This window comes from Meleagris gallopavo, chromosome 29, assembly GCF_905368555.1.
Source record: "Meleagris gallopavo chromosome 29, MGAL_WU_HG_1.1, whole genome shotgun sequence".
Taxonomy (NCBI): Eukaryota; Metazoa; Chordata; class Aves; order Galliformes; family Phasianidae; genus Meleagris; species Meleagris gallopavo.
The window spans coordinates 317586-342245 of NC_139432.1; the positions used below are offsets into that span (position 1 = coordinate 317586).

Here is a 24660-nt window from a genome sequence, read left to right on the forward strand (position 1 = left end):
AATGGCACAAAACAGCACCAGGAGATGTTCATGCCAGATAGCAGAGATACTGTATATGAGTCAATCATGAAACACCTAAGACTCAAATTGGAGTGTTAGAAAGCAGAAATTCTTTATTTTTGGTGCTGGGTGCATGGGGGATGAGCTCCGCCTATCATGCATATGTTGCACAAAAGATCCTCAGCTTATATTCATTACATATGTTACACACGCAAATGTTTTCATGTACAGTTCAGAGATATTCCATATTTCCCCATAAAATAAGTAATATAGGGTTTCTCCTCATTGCACACATTGAGTATTTTTGTGGTGGTGGTCCCATAAACACTCTCGGTGAAGTCATTACACTTCCTCACTGTGTTCACTGCATGAACCCCATATTCAACAGTGCTCAGTTAGCTCTTGGCCTCACTCGCACAATACTTGCTTACAAAAAAAAAAAAAAAAAAAAAAAAAAAAAAAAAAACGGATTCAAAGCAGAACTTCCCTTACCTACAAGTGGCCCTGCTTGGCCTCATCCTCAGCTCTTACCTGATGGAACACCAGGTAAGCACTGTGGACTGTGGTAACACCAGGAACACCACTTACGGGAACCTCCACCTCTGTAGCAATTGACAGCATCCTCAGCTGTGATGGAGTCCCCATCACTTCTGAGTGCTTTGATCTCTACTGAAGACACTGCTATGATAATCCCTGAAGACACTACTACTATAATCTGTTTCCAGACACTACTATGGCAGAAAGTGTCCCCCATGCTCGATGCTATGTTCCTTATCTTCTACTCTTTCCTCTCTTTCCCTTGTATCCCCTTCTTTTGTGTCTATAATTCCCCATATCCACCCTGGGTGATACAGGACTGACAGATGGATGCATTTTGGAATCCTCACCATGGGGAATGGGCACAGAATATTGGCAGCTCTGGTGGAAGCCCCCTGTGGAAGAAAACTCATTTCCCTCCTCAGAGTCACTAATGTTTCCTGCATTCCAGCCTCCAAGTGATCTGTTTCATGGTGGTCTGAAGCTGCTAGGAATGCAGAGCAGCTCTGGACTGCAGATGGGAGTCTTTCATCATTTGGAAAGCATTCATGTCGAAGAATTACTAGTAGAAAACCATGCATCATCTCCTGTGCTCCTTCCAATTCGGAGATTTCCACATGGAGCTTAGGGAAGGAAGTTATTACTGAAGAAGTATAACAACATCATTGCGATCTCCAGAAGGGAGATCCCACTCTGGGAAGGCCCACTCTGTGGGGTCTTTGGCCAAGCGTCAGAGAACAAAGAAACAATCTGCATGGGACTGCAAAGCTCAGGTGAGTTTCAGACCACCTGCTTAAAGCCCTCGGTGCACAGCAGAGCACACAAATCACAATGCAGCATGTGTTCTCTGCACAGCCCATGCAAAAACTGGGTTATCCAGGAGTGTACATGGAGACGAGTTCCAGGTCAGGGTCTCCTTTGTCACTTTTCGTTCCTCTCAAGCCACAGACATCGGTCTCTTCTCGAAGAAGATGTTGACCTCCAGGTCTCTGTGAGCACAGGGGAAGCAGCGCTGCCAGGGGAGAGCTGAGGGCCCTTTCCCCAGAGCTCCGCCTCCAACAGACACACCCCCTCCCTCACTGCGGTTCTGGCACGGCCAAGGAAGCTCCCTGCACCACGGTGTCCCGCACAGCACAGAGGTACAAGGCGCTGTCAGACAGCTCGACTTCTGCCAGCCGCAGGAGGCTGTATTTCTCGGTGGTGTTCAGCCACGTGGTGAAACGGCCGTTCTGCTTGGAGCCTGCAGCTGCCTGATGTGAGACCAGCTGGGGAGCTTGGCCTTTCTTCTGCTGGTACCAAAACAAGCCATTAAAGTTAGCTGCCTGGTATGTGCAGGTGGTCTGGAAGGTGTTTCTCTCCTCCACTGTGACCTGTCCTTCTTGCTGGCTGACAATGGTCTGCCCCATGGCATCTGCAAGAAGAAAGCAAAGGTGAGCAGCTCCGCAGGGAAGATTCCAGGCTGCCAACATGGAATGGATACAAAGCAGCAGGAGAGAAGGCTCCCCGTCCTTTGTCCAGCAGAAAGGTGTTGCTATCCTTAATGCTGATGGGATGAGATGTTTAATGTCACTCTTGTGACTTTCACAGGATCTGCTTCATTCTGTTGGAAAGGCTTAAATGTGAGTCTGCAGGGATAGCTGTGATTTCTGGGGGGACAGTAGGTGGATTAGAAGACAAAAGCAGAGAGAGAGGAAGAAGGGCAGAGAAAAGCAGGAGAGGGTCCTCAGGTCTCTCTTCTCCATCTTCCCTTGTCATTTCCAAGAGCAGCAATATCTTGAGAGAACTGGTGCAAAGCCACAACAGTCAGTCAGAATTTGCCCAAGGTTTATTGTTACTCAGGAGCTGTATGTCACAAAGCCCTACTGAGGCTGGTGAGTGCTTCGTGGGGAGAAGATGGATGCCTTGATTAAAAGCCTGCACTTACCCAGCAGTTGTCCCAGGAAGGCAGTGAAGATGAGAGAGCTGCGGTGCATGCTGAGACTGAGCCTCCTGTTTGCTGAGTGAGAAAGAGGCAGAAAACCACCTCCCAGCCCCAAGATGACAGAGCTGCCGGAAATGACTCTGCTGGCTCCACAGGCAGGGCACTCACTGCCATAGCAACACCCACAGGTAACAACACCATTTCTCTTATGAGCCCTAAGCTCAGAGCCAAGCCCTGTTCCTCCTCTCTGGCTAATCAGGATTGCAGTTCCCCTGTGGAAGCACTCACCTTCACCCACTGGCTTCATAAGCACTCCCACAATCACACAGCCCATCAGTGTGAGCTCGGGCCCTCAGCACATCCAATACTCCTGCCTGGAGCCTGGCTTCTCTTATCCAGCATGTGGGTCTCCGCCTTCATTCAGGATAGGCCAGCCTGCTGTTTGCTGGCCAGCAGATGTGTGCAGTCACCCACTCCTCTCACACACATCCCCACACTCCTGCTGATCCCTCAGATATTACCACGGGATCTCAGCCTGCCTAACCTTCACTATCAGGCTTTATGTTTCCTTACCCACCTCTCTCCCACACTTGAATACTCTTTCCTCCCAGTCACTGGTTTAATCCTGATGTGCTGTGCATGTTGTTTTGGTTGCTGGCACCCAGATCTCTCCTGCACACCAGTCTCTGCATCTACTGGCCCAGACCTTGAGGTGCTTCCACACGAGAAAGAGAGCGGTTTCAGTGCTGCACAGACAAGTCAGGGCTTATTAAGGAGACAGGTTGGGCTGTGTTGGTCAAGCATAGGCCTCATCCCAGTAGGTGTACTGACTGGAAATTTGTGTCCTCTCTCCTCTGCACTGCATCCTTTTGTTCCTTCTTACAACTCTTTTTGTGACACTTTTGACCTTTCCATAAACATTCATTAAAACATGTGCTAGCCCCACGAGTCCCTCGAGCATTCCTCATCTTTCTTTTCATCTTGTTACTTGTGACTCACAAAGCTCAGGCTCCATGACTTCAAGTCTAAGAGCTGTAGTTCCCTATTTGTCCATCAGTTAGGAGCTGAAGAGTTCTGATCTCCCTCCTTGTCCCCCTCTTTACTTACAGATTGGGTCATTCTGTGCTTTGTTTATCAGTTTCTTTTTAACTGTCCTTCTCTTTAAGCTGATAAGTGACTTGATCCACAGATGAGGCAGTAGCCTTCACAGGAAACACAGCTTTCAGTGGCCTTTGCTGCTCAACAAACAGCAGCTCACTGCCAGAATCTCCTCACACAATCTCGCAGTCAGAAAATAGAGCTATTGTGGGGATCGTTTGAAAGTGTCTGTGACATCGACATGCCGTGCCTCGTGAAGGTGTGCAGCTCGAACGCCTTTCTCCCGGAGGATGCCGAGCAGTGCGAGGGACGTGCTCCATGTCAGCAATGTCAGCTCGGGCGGGGCCGAGAGGAAGGAGCGGCAGCGCCCCCTGCGGGCCCGGACGGCACTGCGCTCCCGCCCCGCCCTAAGCGGTTCGTGCCCGGCCGCAGCCCCGGCTTCGCTTCCCGTGGGTTCACGGCGCAGTAATACACCGCCGCGTCGCCGAGCCGGGGCCGGGCGAGCAACAGGGCGCTGGAGCGGCGGTCTGCCGACACCCACAGCCACCCCTCCGGGTCCGGCACCTCCTTGGAGCCAGTAACGGCGCTGACGAGGAATGCGGGTCCTCGGCCCTGGAGCTGACGGTACCACTGGATGTAATCTCCGAGCTGTATGCTGGGGTGTGAGCAGGTGATGTTGACGCCGGTGCCCTCGCTGGTCTCTGCCGCCGGCTCCTGCTGCACCTGAGCTCTGCTCACAGCCACTGCCGAGAAGAAAAGAAGCAGCAAACTCAGAAAATCCATTTTCTGTCACAGAAATTTCATGCAGCAGAGAGAGGTGGACGAGGTCGGAAGGTAGCCGAAGGACAAGAGGAGTTCGCCGCTCCGGCCACCCTCAATCCCCGCACCTCCCGCAGTGCGGAACCGCCGGCGGTAGCTCCGCGCACCCAGGAGCACCGCGGCCAACCCCGCCAGCCCCGGCGCTGCTCCGCCCGCGGCGCCTCCTCCCCGCCGTCGCCGACAGCTCCGCCCCGGGGCTGCGCCCTGCGCCGGCGTCACTCGGGTTAGCTCCGGGCTGCGAGTGCTGGGCGCCTGTGCGCGGGCATCGGGGTTTGGGCTCTGTGTGTCCTGCAGCGTAGCTCGGGCACTGCAGAGAAGGCGGAGAGCTGAAGAACGGCTGGGGAAGCTCCTTCGGCACAGGGGACAGCGGCTGCCCTCCTGCTGCGTTTCCAGCGAGAAGGGCAGAAGGGAACACAGAGAGGCGGGACTGGAAGGGGAGCGCGACGCTTCTGAGCCCTGGTATCCCGGCTGTGCCTGGCGCTACCGCAGATCCGAAACCCGGCTGCGGGAACGGGTCTTGTCTGCTGCCCAGGAAGGCGGCACCGCTAGAGCTCCCCGAGCCCCGAGGGCGGCAGCAGAGCTGATGCCGCCGCTCGAGGAGCCCGAGGAAGTCCGACAGTGGCGCCGAAAGGCGGCTGAGAATGTGCAGCATCAGGCTTTGAGTGTGTGGGAGCCTGGAGGCACGGTTGAAGATTCCCTGACAGTGTTCAACCGGATACAAATCTGATCCTACTTCGGGAGAAGTCAGAATGTCTGACATGCCCATATCTCAGACTCATCTACACTATAAAATCTCGTTCTGGGAGGATTCATCCAATCCATCCCCACCCCCATAGCCCACATACGGCTTGTGAGCAGTGAATCGACTCAAGCTGCATGTACTAAATGGGTGCAGCTGTAGAGCTGAGGAACGGTTGTGAAAGCTCCGTCAGTACAGGAGAAACCAGCTGCCCACCTACAGCGTCCCCAGCGAGAAGGGCAGGTGAGAGCATAGAGAGATGGGACAAGACGGTTCAAAGAGTGCAATGCTTCTGAGCCCTGATTCCCCCGCTGTGCCCAGCGCTGCCTATCCTAAAATGAGATAGTACAGGTCTGTCTCACACCAATCCCCATCCATGCCCCGATTCACAGCTGCATCTCCTACAAAGGCCTGGCTTGTCTTCCTGAAAGTGGCCCTTTGCTTTCTTGATTCCTCATTAGCGGTTGTGACTGTGAGATTTATTTCTTCCCATCATTTCCATGCACTCCTTTGGTGTCTGTTTCTGTATGCTTCTTGATTGCCTCCCCTTTTCTCTCATCCTGTTTCATGAGGTCCTGACAGCTCTTCCCATTCAGGGGTCCTCCACACACATACTTACAGTGCACTTTTTCCAGTGCTGCAGAACATTAATGTAAAATCAAAGACTACCAGTGCAGCATTGATCCCTTAGAGACCCCTTAATAAATTCCTGTCCCCAGTTGTACTCTGAATAGCAGCCACAACAGTTAGAGTCCAGCAGATCATCTAGTTTTCCACCTACATTACTGTACACTTACCCTTGCCATAACTCACCCATTTGTTGTGAAGGGACTACAGCAACAGGCAGGCAAAGAGTCCCACCAAAATCTAAGCATATAACATTCTCTGTCCTCAGTTTTTCAGTCTTATATGGGATGCAATGAAGTTGCTCAGGCATGATTTGCCCTGTGTATAACCATGATTTGTCCTGCTGTATAACCAGGCTGGCTGTTCCTAATCACTGTGTTGTCCTTAGTAGGTTTAACAATGGCATCTGAGGACAGATCCTCTGAAACACTGTAGGAAGGAGCAAAGGGAATGCTGTTGACATGTTGTTCCCTGGATCCTCTTTCTTCTGCCTTCTGAAGATGGCTGGGATTGCTGTGAATGGAATACAGCTGACGTGTTGTTCCCTGCATCCTTGGCTAGACAAGCCTGCTCTGTTGGGCCTTGCTTTTAAGAAATGAGAAGCCCTTCCCTTATCCCTGAGGAACTGCAGTAATGGAATCAGCTGGAGTGCACCTTGCCCAGCTGTGCTCCGTGTGCTGGAAGGTATAATCTCAGAAATGGATTTCCACCATATGAGGATGGGATAGAGCTCCCAATGGAAAGGTTCTGCACAGTGTGACTTGGCTAAATCCCCTGGTTCTGTCTGATACTGAAGAAAGATGGGGTTCCCAGAACCAGAAGGGAGGTGGGATGTATCTGCTGTCTCTAGACCTCTTCCCACTGTGTCTTAATAAATCCAACGCTTAATTTCACACTTTATTGATGTGCCTTTCTTTGGGGATCTGGAAAGGATCATGAACTACTTCTGCTCCCATACTCTCATCCATGGGGCAAAACAGGAGAAGTCAAAAGAGCCAGCAGAATTTTCCTGAGAGCAGTGTGAGGTGTGATAAGGTCACACTCAGGAGCTGAGCCACTTCTTGCCAGAACGACCCCAAGGAGCCCTTAAGGAGTCACTCAACATGATGTCATCTGCCTTTGTGGGACTCTCTCAGCGCAGGAGCAGATGTGTATTGCCTGTAAATGCTTGCGTCTCACAATCACACGTAGAGTGCCTTCAGCAAGGACTGCACATAGCATAAAGCTGGAAATGAAATTGGACAGCACGGGAAAACAACATGCTGTCTGTATCTGCCATGTTTTGCATTCAAGTGAAGTTTCTCAGAAGCTATTATTGTTGTCTTTTCTCCTCAGAGATCACTGATAGTACCCCTCAACACCAGCCTCAAGTGACCTGCCTGCTTCCCCACAATTCTTGGCCTCAAAATGAGGGCCCTGTGGCAACGCTGCTATAGGGATTATTCTTGTCTGTTCCTGCTGTTCCCCTCAATCGGTGTCCACTGTTGGAGTGATTTTATTTCCTTGGACTGACTCATTAAACATTTGCTGCATCCTTTTGTGTGTTCTTTCCTGCTTCTGTGGAAGAAGGGTGGCTTCTACTCAATCCAAGAGGAGTGGCAAAAGCTAAGTGGACATAGCAGTGATTGTCTCGGGATAAGAGAAACAAGTACGTGTAATGTATCCAAAGGAAAGGTTTAGTCTGGCAACTGCCAAACCATTTTGCCTAGGCATGTTTTTTGAGGGAAAGATTTTCAAGTGTGTGACTCTCCCTGCGGGGAGATGTAAATTGATACTGGAGTTCCCCTGCATTCCTCCGGCTATGTGCACCAGAAATCAGATCTCCTGTACTTCACAAGCCTCAACAGTGTGGAAAGGCTGCTGCTGGGAGGTCTCAGGTGAGGTTGTATTTGGGGGATGATGGCAGGGCTGGATTTGGACCGTGTTGCTGGTAGGGATGTCCCAGCCATATCACTCTTCAGCATGGTTTGCAGATGTGCAGGGATAGCCCAGTGAGAGAAACCCAAGGTGGTTATGCAAATTATTCAGAGGGGAACGTGAAGATAAAGAGATTAGAAACCCAGCAGTCCAGCCCACCTGCCTTGGCATCCAAACACACGAGACCACTGGAGTGAATAGGGATGGAGGAGGGATAGAGGAAGACATGTCCAATGCGCATTCACAGTAGCCCCATGCCAGCATCACTTGCTTGTGATGAATCCATCTCAGCACTTGAGCTGAGTTCTCTGCCATCACTCACTCATTCCTGGCCCAGATGTACTGGGGCCTCTTAATGCCAGCACTCAGAAGAAGCCTGAATGAGGAAATGGTTGTGGCATAAGCCAGGAAATGAACAAGCAGCATTAAAGGAAGCAGCCACACAGCTCATGCCATTGGCTGTTTTCCATTCATCACTAGCTCCACCAAAAATTGTCACTTCCATGAAGGCTATGCCTAGGCCTGGGGCAGTGCAGGGTCTCCATTAAAGGCTCCGCATCTCTCACCTAATTCTTCTTGGTATGTCCAAAGTCCTTCTCAGAATCACAGAATCACAGAATTGTAGGGGTTGGAAGGGACCTCTAGAGATCATTGAGACCAACCCCCTGCCAAAGCAGGTTCCCTACACCAGGTCGCACAGGTAGGCGTCCAGGCGAGACTTGAATATCTCCAGAGAAGGAGACTCCACAACCTCCCTGGGCAGCCTGTTCCAGTGCTCCGTCACCCTCACCGTGAAGAAGTTCTTACACACATTCGTGCGAAAACTTCCTATGCTGCAGCTTATGTCCGTTTCCCCTCGTCCTGTCTCCACGTACCACTGAAAAGAGACTGGCCTCACCGCTATGGCCGCCACACCTCAGATATTTATAAACCTGGATCTGGTCCCCTCTCAGTCTTCTTTTCTCAAGGCTAAACAGACCCAGTTCACTCAGCCTTTCTTCATAGGGGAGATGCTCCAGGCCCTTCACCATCTTTGTGGCCCTCCGCTGGACCCTCTTCGAGAGATCCCTGTCTTTTTTGTACTGGGGAGCCCAGAATTGGACACAGTACTCCCATGTCCTTTTCTGATCTTGCCTGAGTGGGGCTCGGCTGAGATGGATTTTCCACTGAGAGAGAGACAGCAGCCTTGTTGCATCTGGGCAGCCTTTTCACATCATGCCTAATGGATAAAATGAAGACAGTCTTTTAGCCCTTTCTTCATTTTTATATGGCCATAAGCATTTTCCTTTGGATGAATTTCTGAGTGTCAAGCGATTGTTTAGTGTGGAGAAGTCTAAGAGGGGATCATATCAATGCTTATAAATATTGAAAGGGCAGGTCTCATGAGGATGGCCCAGGGTCTTTTCAGTAGTGCCCAGTGTGGGAACAGGCACCAACTTGTACACAGGAATCTCCATCCGAACATGGCAAAGAACTTCTTTATTTTGAGTGTGAAAGAGCAGAGCACTGAAATTATCTGCCCAAAGAGATTTTGGAGTCTCCTTCTCGGCAGATACTGAAAACCCACCTGGATGCCTTCCAGTTTGACCTCATCTAGGGAATGTTCTTTAGTTTGACTTGATGATGTCCAGATGTCCCTTGCAATTGCTACATTTAAGTGATTCTGTGATTCTACCAGCCACCCAGGAGCTCATTGGTGTGCTCCTGGGAGTGTTATTCTGGGGATAATGTGAGGACATGGAGGGGAACTTTCATCTTCTGGAGAGATGTAGAAATTTGGATTTCATAGATGGTGCACTCAGTGAAGAAGCAATGGTATGGATGGTTGCAGTTGAAAGGAAATGTCTACCCTGGCTTCTCTTACAACACGTCCTGTGCCTAGCATTACTCTCTTCCACTTACTTTTAACATCAATTCTGTTTACAATCCCTTTTCCTCAAAGATTTCTTTTAGTTAGACCTAAAAAGAGTCTGAACTTCTGACTTTTTGCACTCCTCTCTGATGCAGAAACAAAGAATACAGTCCTGTAACACCCAGGCAGTTTTATCTTCTGCCCAGAAAAATGGAAAGGGAACAGTCAGTCCTCTGCGAACTGAAGTTCATTCTTCTCTTCTGAGACAGGTAACAGAACTATCAACAATCCATGCAATTCAAGAATTAACACTTCAACTCCCAATGCACTGCATGATTTTATGATGCCAAACACCGATTACAAAAATCATGAAACCATGACAGCCCCACTGCACTGAGCTAGACTGACTTCATTTGCCTCCTCCGGACCTGATCACCACTTGAGCTGAGGCATTGGTCTCACCAGTGCAATTCTGCCCTATGAATCTTTGAGCCTTTAATCACAGCACTTCAAAGAATCCTTCATTAGAGAATGGTCACATCGTATGTCTGGAAACACAAAGGTAGCACTGTAGGAAACCAAAAAACCAGCCCACATAACGAGAAGGGATAGCTTGCAATCAAGGTTAACTAGTCAGAAAACTATGGCCTGTATCAGCTGTGCCTGTGGACCTACAGCGATGAAGACCAATATAAAAGGCAGCCCAGTTCCCATCTTTACCATTCGTTTCTCTTGCCTTCTCCTTGTTGGGAACCAGGTAAGTGTGAAGCCCTCTCTTCTCCTCTTAAATGAATAGAAATGTTATCAGATAGTGGATCTCCATGCTATGAGAGACCATGGATGAGGTAACATCTGCTCAGAGAGTGCTTGGGACACAGCTTACATGGCTTTAGATTGATGCATTCAAAGAGAATCTCTCTGGGTCAGACAATTCACTGTAGGGTCCTGGCATTATGAAAGGATCTGACCTCCTTTCTCAACCTTCTCCTCCATCCTGAGTAGTTGCCTTGTCTCCTTTGTGAGAGGCTATCCAGGCTGTCTCTCACATATCCTTGTTCTCTTCTTCATTCTAGCCATCTTTCCCAGTCCCAAGACATGTCCTGCTACACCCAGTGTGTGCCATGCCGGCCCTGTGGCCCAACCCCTCTGGCCAGCAGCTGCAGTGAGCCCTGTGTCAGGCAGTGCCAGAACTCCACCATCGCCATCCAGCCCTCTCCCGTGGTGGTGACCCTGCCCGGACCCATCCTCAGCTCCTTCCCGCAGAACACCGTTGTGGGCTCCTCCACCTCCGCTGCTGTTGGCAGCATCCTCAGCTCTGAGGGCGTGCCCATCACCTCGGGGGGCTTTGACTTGTCCGGCTTGGGCAGCCGCTACTGTGGCAGAAGGTGCCTGCCCTGCTGAAGCCGCTGGCCGTGGTCTGGGAGAAATTCGTCCATGAATCACGAACAGGATGCTGCATCAAGAAGACATCTTTAAGCCACTGCTTTCAGAATTCCTGACCCATTTCCATTCCAGGAAATGCTGAAAGGAAGAGGCAATCCTGAACTTTCTGAAAACATGGCTCATGTCTCTTTTTCTTTTCCTCTACTGACCCATTTCTCTCCATTTTCCTTTCTCCCCCCCCACTCCGCAATTTATTTATTTTTCTTTCTTCTGCTCCTGTGCATTATGAGACTCCTGAGAATTATCCGGTTTCCTTCCAAAAAGGCAGGTACTAGTCTTGCATAAGCTCAAGCATGAGACTGGATGAATCCTGCACTGTGGAGCCTCTGCTCAGTGTGACCTTGTATTCCTCTGCAAAAATTCATTAAAGATTTCTACACCTCATTTGAGCTTTTGATTTTTCTTTCCACCTTTTATGGCCTCCAGAACTGCCCAGGGAGAATGGCAGAATGGCTGTCATGGTTTTATATTTCCTGTTGGTGCTTATAATATGAGTATTTATGGAGACCCCTCTAAATTCCCAGAAGAATGACATGCCGTGAAACAGTGCAGTTACTCTTCCCTTGGGCACTGTCTCTTGCAGCTGAAGGAGATATCCTTGTCTAAGACAGAACATGTGGCTATTGGCCTTTGATTTGTAGTGTTTCTGCACACAACTGCCCTCACAGGTCCTGCAGAGGGACAATAGCAGCACTCAGAGGAAAAGCTGTGACTGTGTGGAAGGTCATGGGAACAAACAACCCTACAGGCCCTGGTGAACAGTGCTCCCACTGCTCTCATATCTACTACACTGGGGAAGGAGAAGAGAGTAGGAGATGGAATAGAAATGTGTGGATGTCACTCTGATGTGAAACACAGTTTATGTCGACAGCTTTGCCGTCCTGCCCACCTCAAACGCAATTCTGTCTGATTGCCATTGGCTCAGTCAATGACTGCTATGGGTGCAGTGCTCCTTTCGTCGAGAACTCAGGGAGGTGCACCCTGGTCAGGATGGAGTTTGGCGGCCATGCAGGCAGCGCCCCCTGCGGGCCCGGACGGCACTGTGCCCCCGCCCCGCCCTAAGCGGTTCGTGCCCGGCCGCAGCCCCGACTCGTCTCCCCGTGCTACCAACGCGCAGTAATACACCGCCGCGTCGCCGAGCCGGGGCCGGGCGAGCCACAGGGCGCTGGAGCGGCGGTCTGCCGACACCCACAGGCTCCCCTCTGGGTCCGGAACCTCCTTGGAGCCTTTAACGGCTCTCGTGATGAATGCGGGTCCTCGGCCCGGGAGCTGACGGTACCAAAGAACGTCCTCATTGGTTTGTATGTTGGGGTGTAAACAGGTGATGTTGATGCCGATGCCCTCGCTGGTCTCTGCCGTCGGCTCCTGCTGCACCTGGGCTCTGGTCACAGTCACTGCCGAGGAGAAAAGAAGCAGCAAACTCAGAAAATCCATTTTCTCCCACAGAAATTTCATGCACAGGAGAGAGGTGCGCGGGTTTGGAAACGGGCCGAACGTCCAGAGGCGAGCGCTGCCCCAGCCCCTCGTTGTCCCCGCAGTGCGGCCCCGCCGGCGGCAGCCCCGCGCACCCAGGAGCACCGCGGCAGCCCCCACCAGCCCCGGCTCTGCTCCGCCCGCTGTGCCTCCTCCCCGCCACCGCCGCCAGCTCCGCCCCGGGCTGCTTTAAATCACCTCGCTGTCTTTCGGATGTCTCTTAATGGCATCTAAAGACATTTGCTTCGAAGCACATCGTTGAGGAACGATTGAATGGATTCCATCTCGTCTGTCGGTTTTCAGGTCCACTTTCTTCTGTGATTCTGTTATTCTGTTTTTCTGTGATTCTGTGATTCTTCCTCCATCTAAAGATGTGTTTCATCAGTGTTGTTCTTTCCTTGCTTTGGGGGACATTCCTCAATGTCATGACTCCTGAGACATATCAGAGAGCAGCATCACAATGACATCTATCAATCACATGCCCGTGGAGGCAGCCCATCTCAAGGACACAAGTATGTCCATCTGGATTAAGTGCTCCATAAGGTTTTGTTCCTCTATTGGGAGTACTAGTACACTTCTATGATGTCTGTGAATAAGGATCAGGGATTTTGTAGGTCTAACTAAAAGACTTGGAATGAAAACGGAGGAAAAAGAAGCATTAATGATGTTAGACATTTACTTCTTATTACTTTGTCCATCTTTAACATCTCTTCCAACACAAATCATTCTCTGATTCTATGATTTCCAGAGGAATACAGTAGTAGGAAACATGCCAATGTGATCCCTTCAGACACAGAGCTGAAGAAGAGCTCTCCACCTCCTGCATAGTCCGTGGCAACCAAGCCTTGCCTTGCTGATATCACTGCCCACAATAGCTTCCACCTGTCCTGAAGTTGGGTATCCCAGACACTGCTATCCTCAAGTGAGGACCTCAGTGCTGCTGAAGACTCTGAGACCAGCAGCTCACGTGTTTGTGCTTCTACTCTTCCTAGCAATGGACTGGGAATCAGAGATTGGCCCCAAAGGATGCAGGAGTGGAGATGGTGAGAAAAAACAGCCCCTGTCTTTCTTCTCCTCATCCTCCCATCTGTCTACAGGACATGGAGACATGTTCTGCACCCAGGAGCAATGGTCACAGGAACAGGTCACATATACAACCGCCACACCCCAAAGAGTCATCTGCACAGCCCGGCAGTTGCACAGCATTACACACCTGAGGGGAATCACAGGCTGATATTGAATTCAGTGTGGACACACATGGAGGCCTTCACTCCATTTGCATATCCATAGCTCCAGTCAGGCATGGCCATCCATGGACAACATCCAATCTGCTCATGGATGCTCTGTGGTGCTGGACCTCACAGACCCGGTCCTGATTCTGCAAGGCCGAAAACACCAATGTCTGAGAAGCATTTGTTCTTTGTGGACATAGAAGGGTCATAATGGAGTATGACACAATCTGTAAACACTGCTGTTCATATGAAAGCTCATCATCCAGCACTGCTACATTTGATATCTGTAATTTCCACAGGGAGAATATTTGCTTAAAAATGCATTTTCCTGTGAACACCCTCCTGATGTCAGCATGGGCTTTGCAGAGCACGGGACATACTCACGGAGATTTGTAAAACACACAACGAAACCTTGCATCATCTCCATTGCTCCTCCCAACTCTGAGATTTCCAAGTGGAGCTTTAGAGAAGAAAGTTCTTACTGAGGCAGTGTAACAGCAGCATTGTGATGTAATTGATGAGGAACATATTTCTTTAAAATTTTTTTTAAAACCAAAGCAGGTACTTAAACTTTGCTGAACTGCTTAAGGAAGATAAGGGGAGGCAAGGTTTGCAAAACAGGGTTGTAAAAGCTAGGAAAGATAATGCTGAGAGGATTGCATCTGGCCAGGATACGCCATTCCTGGAAAGAATATAACAGATAAATCACAAAGACAGAGTCATCAACTAGGCTTAACTCAGACCAAAGGTGAAAGGACAAGAGGAGGACTCTGAGTCTTCATCCTACAACCGCCAAAGACCACCAGCATGAAGCATGCTAAAATGGGCTGGGCAAGGAATTGAGAATATGATAATAATCTCACAGAAGTAATTGTAATATCCATCTTATTCATGGCATATCTATGACTTGTCTCTGTAAATGTTCTTAAGCTCTACCTCATGGTGTGCAAGCAAGGAAGGGTTACCCTGTTTGCATCCAGAGTGTGTGCGCAGTACAGATAAACATACCTGCTTTTAAAACTACATTGTGATTATGGAGTTTGATTTCATAAGTCAATTAACTTCTCCAGAAAGGGCCACTCTGGGAAGGCCCACAAAGCAGGGAATTTGGGCAAATGTCAGAGAACAAAGAAACAATCTGCATGGGATTGCAAAGCTCAGCTGGGTTTCAGACCACCTGCTTAAAGCCCTCAGTGCACAGCAGAGCACACAAATCACAATGCAGCATGTGTTCTCTGCACAGCCCATGCAAAAACTGGGTTGTCCAGGAGTGTACATGGAGACGAGTTCCAGGTCAGGGTCTCCTTTGTCACTTTTCATTCCTCTCAAGCCACAGACATCGGTCTCTTCTCGAAGAGGATGTTGACCTCCAGGTCTCTGCGTGCACAGAGGAAGCAGCGCTGCCAGGGGAGAGCTGAGGGCCCCTTCCCCAGAGCTCCGCCTCCAACAGACACACCCCCTCCCTCACTGCGGTTCTGGCACGGCCAAGGAAGCTCCCTGCACCACGGTGTCCTGCACAGCACAGAGGTACAAGGCGCTGTCAGACAGCTCGACTTCTGCCAGCCGCAGGAGGCTGTATTTCTCGGTGGTGTTCAGCCACGTGGTGAAACGGCCGTTCTGCTTGGAGCCTGCAGCTGTCTGATATGTGACCAGCTGGGGAGCTTGGCCTTTCTTCTGCTGGTACCAAAACAAGCCATAAAAACCAGCTGCCTGGTATGTGCAGGTGGTCTGGAAGGTGTTTCTCTCCTCCACTGTGACCTGTCCTTCTTGCTGGCTGACAATGGTCTGCCCCATGGCATCTGCAAGAAGAAAGCAAAGGTGAGCAGCTCTGCAGGGAAGGCTCCAAGCAGCCACCATGGAGTAGATACAAAACAGAGGGAGGGAAGGCTCCCTGTCCTTTGTCCAGCAGAAAGCTGTTGCAGCCTGTGCATAGCAAGGTGTTTTTGAAAGAACTCTGTCCTTGTCGGCCAGAGCAGAACCTGTGCTGTGCCCCTGCAGAGAGGAACAGGGAGCAGTCTGTCCTGGCTGTGCAGGGTGAGTGACCCATGGAGCTTTTGGGAAAAGATGCATCCCGGTTCCCCATCCTTGTCAACATGGAGGGCTCCTAAGTCCCTGAACTATATACAAAGACGAGATGTAGGGTGATGAGAGTGATCTCTGGATGCTTCTTTCTTATGGAGAGGATGAAATGTAAGACTGCAGAGATGCCTGCGATCTCTGGGAGTGGCAGCAGGTGGGCCAGAAGAGAAAAGCAGAGACACAGAGAGAGGGAAGGGTAGAGAAAAGCAGGAGAAGGTCCTCAGGTCTCTCTTCTCCATCTTCCCTGTTGTCGTTTACAACAGCAGCAGTATTTTGAGAGATCTGGTGTAAAATTTCAAAAATCACTCAGTATTTGCCCAAGGTTTACTGTTACTCAGCAGCTGTTTGTCACAAAGCCCCACTGAGGCTGGTGAGGGCTTCGTGGGGAGAAGATGGATGCCTTGATTAAAAGCCTGCACTTACCCAGTAGTTGTCCCAGGAAGGCAGTGAAGATGAGAGAGCTGCGGTGCATGCTGAGACCGAGCCTCCTGTTTGCTGAGTGAGAAAGAGGCAGAAAACCACCTCCCAGCCCCAAGATGACAGAGCTGCCGGAAATGACTCTGCTGGCTCCACAGGCAGGGCACTCACTGCCATAGCAACACCCACAGGTAACAACACCATTTCTCTTATGAGCCCTAAGCTCAGAGCCAAGCCCTGTTCCTCCTCTCTGGCTAATCAGGATTGCAGTTCCCCTGTGGAAGCACACACCTTCACTCCCACAATCACACAGCCCATCAGTGTGAGCTCGGGCCCTCAGCACATCCAATACTCCTGCCTGGAGCCTGGCTTCTCTTACCCAGCATGTGGGTCTCCTCCTTTTCTCGGGATAGGCCAGCCTGCTGTTTGCTGGCCAACAGATGTGTGCAGTCACCCACTCCTCTCACACACATCCCCACACTCCTGCTGATCCCTCAGATAATACCATGGGATCTCAGCCTGCCTATCCTTCACTATCAGGCTTTATGTTTTCTTACCCACCTCTCTCCCACACTTGAATACTCTTTCCTCCCAGTCACTGGTTTAATCCTGATGTGCTGTGCATGTTGTTTTGGTTGCTGGCACCCAGATCTCTCCTGCACACCAGTCTCTGCATCTACTGGCCTAGACCTTGAGGTGCTCCCACACGAGAAAGAGAGCGCAGTTTCAGTGCTGCACAGACAAGTCAGGGCTTATTAAGGAGACAGGTTGGGCTGTGTTGGTCAAGCATAGGCCTCATCCCAGTAGGTGTACTGACTGGAAATTTGTGTCCTCCCTCCTCTGCACTGCATGTCTTTCTGATAGCATCCCTGCATCCTCTTCTGAAGCTGCATGTCTGTGACTAAGCAAGAGCCTCTTTCCTGTTCCAGGTTATCACCACCTTCCAGTTTCAACCATTTTGACTGTCTCTTTCGATGGCCTGTTTGCCATGGTCATGACGTGCCATGCCATCCTTGCTTTGTGTTGTTCAGGCTCCAGTCTTAGACTGTAAACCAATCGATCATGAAACACTCTAAGACTCAAATTGGAGTGTTAGGAAGCAGAAATTCTTTATTTTTGGTGCTGGATGCATGGGGGATAAGCTCCACCTATCATGCATATGTTACACAAAAGATCCTCAGCTTATATTCAATACATACGTTACATATGCAAATGTTTTTCCGGACGATATTCCATATTTCCCCATAAAATCATGAACATAGGGTTCCGTCTTGTTGCACACGTTCAGTCTTTTTGTGGTAGTGGTCCCACAGCCCTCTGCATGAAGTCAGTAATCTTCCTCACTGTATTCACTGCATGAACCCCATCTTCACCAATGCTCAGTTAGCTCCTTGCCTTTATCACACAATAATTGCATTCACAATATTAGCTGAATTGAAGTAGAACTTCCCATATCTATTTAATTCAAGAACTTAGGTATATCATTGTAGTAGACTTGGTACAAGAGCTCCGATTCATCCTGTTTTCTAAACAGACTCCAGAGTATCCATCAAGGAGCATTGGCAATCTGAACAATATTGCTACAACTTGCATCACTAGGAAAAATATAGACATATGTGAAGGTGGTCAAATACTGGATCAGGCTTCATGGAGATATGGATGATGCCCCATGCTTGTCACGGTTGACAGACACTTTGATAATGCTTTCATTAATATGCTTTTCCTTGTGGTTAGTACTAATGAGGTCAGAAAGTTCAATCTAATGATATTTGTAAGTGCCTTCCAGTTCCTCTCCTATCCATTAGCTCTTTTAGCAGGAAGACAGAGATTAACAAAGCATCTATTGGTATCCTCAAGTGCCCCTGATGTGACCAGAACACTTGTTGTTATGCGGGACACACAAGTCACACAAACTCTCACCTGCTCACGCACATGTGTGGAATCATGCAAACCTCTATACACACAGGCAACTGCATAAATCCAGCACACAGGCTCTAGTTATTTCACACCAATGCCCGAATTATCACGCTGATATCTTCTGCCTTTGCTGGATTCTTCCAGCATGTAAACTGAGTGTTCTGCCCACACTGATTTGTGCTGCCTGAAAATGCTTGGGTTTTTCTTCTTGCCACTCAACAGATGCCTTCCATGAGCAATGGGAGTGAAAAGTAGCAGCACACAGGAAACCAACACACAGCCCATAACATTAGCTGAGATGTTTTGCATTCAAGAGGTTCTTGTCATAAAATAACCACTGCTACAAGGGATGCCTTTGGAAATGGGGCAGCCTGGGTCCATTATAAAAGGCAGCCCAGCTTTTTGCTCTCTCATCCACTTCTCACTGCTCCTTTTTGTGAACCAGGTGAGTGTGAAGCCCCTTCTTGTACTCTTCATTCTGCAAACAGAGTTTTGAGATGAGTGGAACTCACAGCTGCTATTAGGTCTGTTCCGTGCCTGACTCTGCTTGTCATGAGAGAGAAGTGGGGAGAATGTTTGTCACGGGAGGAGGGTGGGACTGTAAGTAGATGTTTGTGGGCTATGGTCTACTAGTAGCTGAATAAGTTCCAGTGGATTTCACTGGGCTCTGTCTGGATGAGACCAAGAATCCCATGGACATCCCTGAACTGTTTTCAGCTCCCAGCACTGCACGTGCATTGGTTCCCTCGTAGCGTGATGATAGGTTGCTTCTCATGCATCCCCATCTTCTGCTTCCTTCCTGCACTCTCTCCAAACAGGTGCACCTCCATTCTGAGACATGTCCTGCTGTGACCAGTGCCAGCCATGCCAGCCCTGTGGCCCGACCCCTTTGGCCAGCAGCTGCAAGGAGCCCTGCGTCAGGCAGTGCCAGAACTCCACCATCGTCATCCAGCCCTCTCCCGTGGTGGTGACCCTGCCCGGACCCATCCTCAGCTCCTTCCCGCAGAACACCGTTGTGGGCTCCTCCACCTCCGCTGCTGTTGGCAGCATCCTCAGCTCTGAGGGCGTGCCCATCACCTCCAGGGGCTTTGACCTCTCCTGCATTTCCAACCGCTACTGTGGCAGAAGGTGCAACCCCTGCTAAAGGTGTTGGACACTGGCCCAGACAAGTACCGCCAGGAATGCTGAACATGGCATCGGACAGAAAAAGAGATGTGTTGCTGTTTTTGCCCTGCAAGACAGGCTTGTAGTGAACAGTGTGGCCTCTCTGTTAACATGCAGATTCTACTGATATACTTTGTTGCTCACTCTTCCTATCTAATATGTTTTTTTGTCTTTTCCATTCAGAGATATCTGTTAGTACCCCCCAGAATGAAGCCTGACTGTCCTGCTCATCTCCCAGAGCGAAAACTCTGGACTAGGAAATATAGCTCTGTAGCAATGGTGCCATAGGAAAGGGAATAAAGGGGAACAGATTCTTGTCTGCTCCTGTTGCTCACCACACACAGGGCCTCTGCTTGACGTGGCATCATTTCTCTTGTCAAACTCATTAAACACTTCTGCATCCCTTAGCATTTCCTTCTCTGTTAGTGGTTTGTTGTTGTTGTTGTTTGTTTGTTTTTTCTTTCTTTTTCTCATAAACGTAGAGAATGCCAAGTAGGAAAGGGATGTCTTTGATGGGAACGAGCTAGGGAGATTCCATCAGTCCTCTGGATTTTGGAGGTCAGTGTACAGTGCAGATTGTCATTTTTTCAAGCACACTCTCTTGAAGGAGAGGAAGACATTGCTAAATGTTCCTCCACCACCAAGGACCATCAGTCCCTGCCTTGCTGTGTTTCTCCTTACACAGGTCTCCTTGAACACCGAGCATGTCAAGTGAATGGAGATCTCCAAAAACAACATCCACAGGAGAGGATCTCTCTGCAATGGAGAGGCCCAGTGAAGACAGAATTCCCACACACTCTGGGGAAATCTATTCCTCTGGCTTTGCAAAGAGCAGAGCTGGGGAAGGAGACTCAGAGAAAGTTGTTCTCAAAGGCCATCAAGAACTGGGAAGGCATAGTTTCCTTGGGGTTGGCCCTCTGTCTCTATTCGACTTTCCCATCCCTTCCATTCACCCATCACCGAGGGTACAGCTTTTCTGTGTGGTCCTAGCAGCCTTCTGCAGAGCTCTTGGCCCTGTTGTTAATTTGCCAACTTGCCTATGGTTGAGGGCTTCCACAGGTCAGCATTGCTATCAGCTACAAGAGGCCACATATTGGAGCCCCCAGCCCCTCTGAACTCAACACTCTCATGGCTGCAGCAAGGCCCAGGATAGTGACTCATGCCCAAACACTCACGGCTTCTCGTTGTCATGTCTTCCCCAAGCACGGAACTGTTCTCCTCAGGCTCAGGATCTGGAAGACTCTCAAAGTTCCCCAACCCTACACTTCTCCACTGAAGACAATGTGTCAGCATAGATATTTCCAACTCCACTGGGGCATGACAGTGAGAGTGAGATGTTTCTGCACTTAACAAGATCTTTATACTTCCCCAGATCTTTATACTTCATGCAGGTGATGCACCAGCCCAAACACAGGACTCACGCTGGAGTGTCTTTCCCCAGGTACCAAGATTCTTTCATACTCCCTGAGCCCTGGAGCTCAAATAGCTCTTGTATTCCATGCAGTATCTCTTCTCCCTACACACTCACACCTGTAACTTCACAATTCAGCACAACCTGGGGATCTATTTTGTGAGTGCTTTTCTTTCACACAGATTCTGTGTGATGCCAGCAGCACAGCATGAGAGAATCATTTCTACATGATATCAGGATGGCCCTTCCTCTCCTCAGGCCAGCTGTTGTATCAGGCAGTGCTGGTTCAGGTGGAATCACAAGACAAAGAGCATCAGAACCAAGCCCACCAAAGCCCAATGTAATCATAAATAGTAGCTCTGGCCTGGTCCCAGGCCTGCTGTTTGCTGGCCAACAGGTGCATGCAGTCACCCACTCCTCTCACACACATCCCCACACTCCTGCTGATCCCTCAGATAATACCATGGGATCTCAGCCTGCCTAACCTTCACTATCAGGCTTTATGTTTCCTTACCCACCTCTCTCCCACACTTGAATACTCTTTCCTCCCAGTCACTGGTTTAATCCTGATGTGCTGTGCATGTTGTTTTGGTTGCAGGCACCCAGATCTCTCTTGCACACCAGTCTCTTCTTCTACTGGCCTACACCTTGGGGTGCTCCCACATGAGAAAGACAGCACAGTTTCACTGTTATACAAACAAGTCAGGACTTAATAATAAGACAGAATTTGATGTGTTGGTCAGGCACAGGGCTCTTCCCAGCAGGTGTACAGCATGGGACTTTTCATCCTCCCTCCTCTGCAGTGCATCCTCTTTCTTCTCTCACTGCCACTTCTCCCACACCTTTGACCCTTTCCATAAGTATTCCCTTAAAATTTGGCACAGATACCATAGGCCCCTCGTGAGCATTCCTCATCTTTCTTTCCTTCTTGTCACTTGTCACTTACAAAGCTCAGGATCACTCACTTCAAATCTGACAGCTGCATTTCCCTAATGGCCCATCATTTAGGAGCTGAAGAGTTCTCATCTCCCTCCTTGTCTTCCTTTTTGCTTACAGACTGGGGCATTCCTTGCTTTGTTTATCACTCTCCCTTTTATTTATAATTCCATTTCAAATGAGAACGGACTTGATTCATAGCCCTCATGAGCCAGTAGCCCTCACAGCCAACACAGCTTATAGAGGCCATTGCTGAATCTACACCCCACCTCCAGAGGCACTGAATCCTGTCACACAGTCTCATAGTCTGAAAACAGAGCTAATGTAGGACCACTTAAATGTGTCTGGGACCTCGACATGCCGAGCTCATGAGGGTGTGCAGCTGGAACGCCTTTCTCCCGGAGGATGCCGAGCAGTGCTCCATGTCAGCAATGTCAGCTCGGGCGGGGCCGGGAGGGAGGAGCGGCAGCGCCCCCTGCAGGCCCGGACGGCACTGCGCTCCCGACCCGCCCTAAGCGGTTCGTGCCCGGCCGCAGCCCCGGCTTCGCTTCCCGTGGGTTCACGGCGCAGTAATACACCGCCGCGTCGCCGAGCCGGGGCCGGGCGAGCAACAGGGCGCTGGAGCGGCGGTCTGCCGACACCCACAGCCGCCCCTCCGGGTCCGGCACCTGCTTGGAGCCTTTAACGGCGCTGACGAGGAATGCGGGTCCTCGGCCCGGGAGCTGACGGTACCAGTGGATGTTATCGGCCTGCATGCTGGGATGTGAGCAGGTGATGTTGATTTCGGTGCCCTCGCTGGTCTCTGCCGCCGGCTCCTGCTGCACCTGGGCTCTGCTCACAGTCACTACCGAGAAGAAAAGAAGCAGCAAACTCAGAAAGTTGCTTAGCTACACCAGAAATGTAATGCATACAAAAAAAAAAAAAAAAACAACACCTTTTCACAGAAGTGAGGAAAACTTTCTGAGAAGATCGAAAGTCTCACTAACCAGTTTTCTGGGGCCAAGAACAAAACAAAACAAAATAATTGGGATATCTGGAAGAAGAGCCCAAACTACAAGGAGATAGGGAGAACAGAATGCTGTGCGGCAAGCAGCAGTGAGGGAAGTGATTTTTAAAGGAGAGCAGGGAGAAAGTCCAGATAGGAGGCAACAGTGAACTGAGCTCGCTGAAGGCAGCCGGGCTGATCGCAGCGGTGACTAAAGAGAGGCAAATCATGTCGGAAAGAAGACCCCGCGGTCCGGCCCCGCCGGCGGCAGCGTACCCAGGAGCACCGCGGCCAGCCGCGCCAGCCCCGCGGCCCGGCACTGCCGCATCCCGCCGCTCCGCCGCCCGCGCCGCGCTGCCCCCGCCAGCCCCGGCTCTGCTCCGCCCGCGGCGCCTCCTCCCCAACGCCGTCGCCGCCAGCTCCGCCCCGGGGCTGCGCCCTGCGCCGGCGTCATCCGGGCTTGCTCCGGGCTGCGAGTGCTGGGCGCCTGTGCGCGGGGTAGCGGGGTTTGGATTCTGCGTAACCTGCAGCGTAGCCTGGGCTTTGCGGTTTAGCTGTAGAGGTGACTAACGGCTGCGAAAGCTCCTTCAGTACAGGAGAAAGCAGCTGCTTGCCTTCAGTGTCCCCAGCGAGAAGGGCAGGAGAGAGCACAGAGAGACGGGACTGTCAAGGAGCGCGGCACTTCTGAGCCCTGGTAGCCCGACTGTGCACAGCACTGCCACAGCTTCCGAAACCCGGCAGCGGGTCGTGTGCTGCTGCCCGGGAACGCGGCACCCCGAGAGCTCCCCGAGCCCCTGCTGTGTTGGGCCTTGCATTTAACAAATGAGAAGCCCTTCCCTTATCTCTAAGGAACTGCAGTAATGGAATAAGCCGGAGTGCACCATACCCAGCTGTGCTGTGAATGCCAGAGGGTATAATGTTTTAAATATTGTTCCATCATATGATAAGATGGAGCTGCCTATGGAAAGGTTCTGCACAGTGTGACTTGGCTAAATCCCCTGGTTCTGTTTGATGCTGAAGAAAGATGGGGTTCCCACCTCCAGAAGGGAGTTGGTATTTATTTGCTGTATGTAGACCTCATTCCATTTTGTCTTACTAAATCCAACTTCATTTCACACTTTATTGATGTGCCTTTCTCTGGGGATCCTGACAACTTCTGCTTCCATACTCTCATCCCAGGGGCAAAACAAGAGGAGGCAAAAGATTCCAGCAGAATTTTCCTGAGAGTAGTGCGAGGTAGGATAAGGTCATATCTAGGAGCTGAGCCACTTCTTGCCAGAAGGACCCCAAGGAGTCCCTTAGAAGTGACTCAGCATGACATAATTTGCCTTTGCTGGACTCTTCCAGGGCAGGAGGTGAATCTTTTGTCCAAATGGATTTGTATTGCCCAGAAATGCTTGAGTTTCTGTTCTAGCCAATCATAGGATGTCTTCAGCAAGTATTCAAGATAGCATAAAGCTGGAAATGAAATTGAACAGCACAGGAAAACAACGTGCTGTCTATGCCTGCAATGTCTTGCATTCTAGTGGAGTTCTCAGAAAATATTATTGTTGTCTTTTCTCCTCAGAGATCACTGATAGTACCCCTCAACACTAGCCTCAAGTGACCTGCCTGCCTCCCCACAATTCTTGGCCTCGAAATGAGGGCCCTGTGGCAATGCTGCTGTAGGAATGGTTCTTGTCTGTTCCTGCTGTTCCCCACACTCGGTGTCCACTGTTGGAGTGATTTTATTTCCTTGTACTGACTCATTAAATGTTTGCTGCATCCTTTTGTGTGTTCTTCCCTGCTTCTGTGGAAGAAGGGTGGCTTCTACTCAATCCAACAGGAGTGGCAAAAGCTAAGTGGACATAGCAGTGGTTGTCTCAGGATAAGAGAAACAAGTACGTGTAATGTATCCAAAGGTTGAATCTGGCAACTGCCAAACCATTTTGTGTAGGCATGTTTTTGAGGGAAAGGATTTCAAAGCATAGTAAGTCAGTGTTTCTCCCAGTGGCGTGATGTAAACTACTCCTGGAGTTCCCCTGCATTCCTCCAGCTATGTGCACCTGCAATCAGATCTCCTGCACTTCAGCCAAGCCTCAACAGTGCAGAAG

General features: G+C 50.2%; 5 pseudogenes and 1 gene segment (V, D, J or C); 2 read left to right on the top strand and 4 right to left on the bottom strand.

The window, feature by feature from the left end:
- Positions 1 to 3035: 3035 nt before the first annotated feature.
- On the bottom strand, positions 3036 to 4360 carry LOC146542530 (T cell receptor alpha variable 4 pseudogene; annotated as a pseudogene).
- A 6245-nt stretch (positions 4361 to 10605) lies between these two features.
- Positions 10606 to 10948, top strand: LOC116217772 (feather keratin Cos1-2-like; annotated as a pseudogene).
- A 379-nt stretch (positions 10949 to 11327) lies between these two features.
- LOC146542531 (T cell receptor alpha variable 4 pseudogene) lies at positions 11328 to 12443 on the bottom strand (annotated as a pseudogene).
- A 2069-nt stretch (positions 12444 to 14512) lies between these two features.
- LOC100542613 (T cell receptor alpha variable 1-2-like) lies at positions 14513 to 16446 on the bottom strand. The segment is given in 2 exon segments: positions 14513 to 15457; positions 16161 to 16446. Coding segments are annotated over 2 exon segments (384 nt in total).
- On the top strand, positions 15347 to 19642 carry LOC100546477 (feather keratin Cos1-1/Cos1-3/Cos2-1 pseudogene; annotated as a pseudogene). 2 transcript variants are annotated; one of them, XR_014879978.1, is made up of 2 exons: positions 15347 to 15476; positions 18890 to 19642. The product of XR_014879978.1 is annotated as a feather keratin Cos1-1/Cos1-3/Cos2-1 pseudogene, transcript variant X2 (transcript). The 2 variants fall into 2 exon arrangements; XR_014879977.1 differs by lacking the exon at positions 15347 to 15476 and adding an exon at positions 16219 to 16345.
- A 2077-nt stretch (positions 19643 to 21719) lies between these two features.
- LOC116217807 (T-cell receptor alpha chain V region RL-5-like) lies at positions 21720 to 22995 on the bottom strand (annotated as a pseudogene). The gene is made up of 2 exons (XR_014879976.1): positions 22844 to 22995; positions 21720 to 22426 (listed from the first exon to the last, which is right to left on the bottom strand). The product of XR_014879976.1 is annotated as a T-cell receptor alpha chain V region RL-5-like (transcript).
- Positions 22996 to 24660: the final 1665 nt, after the last annotated feature.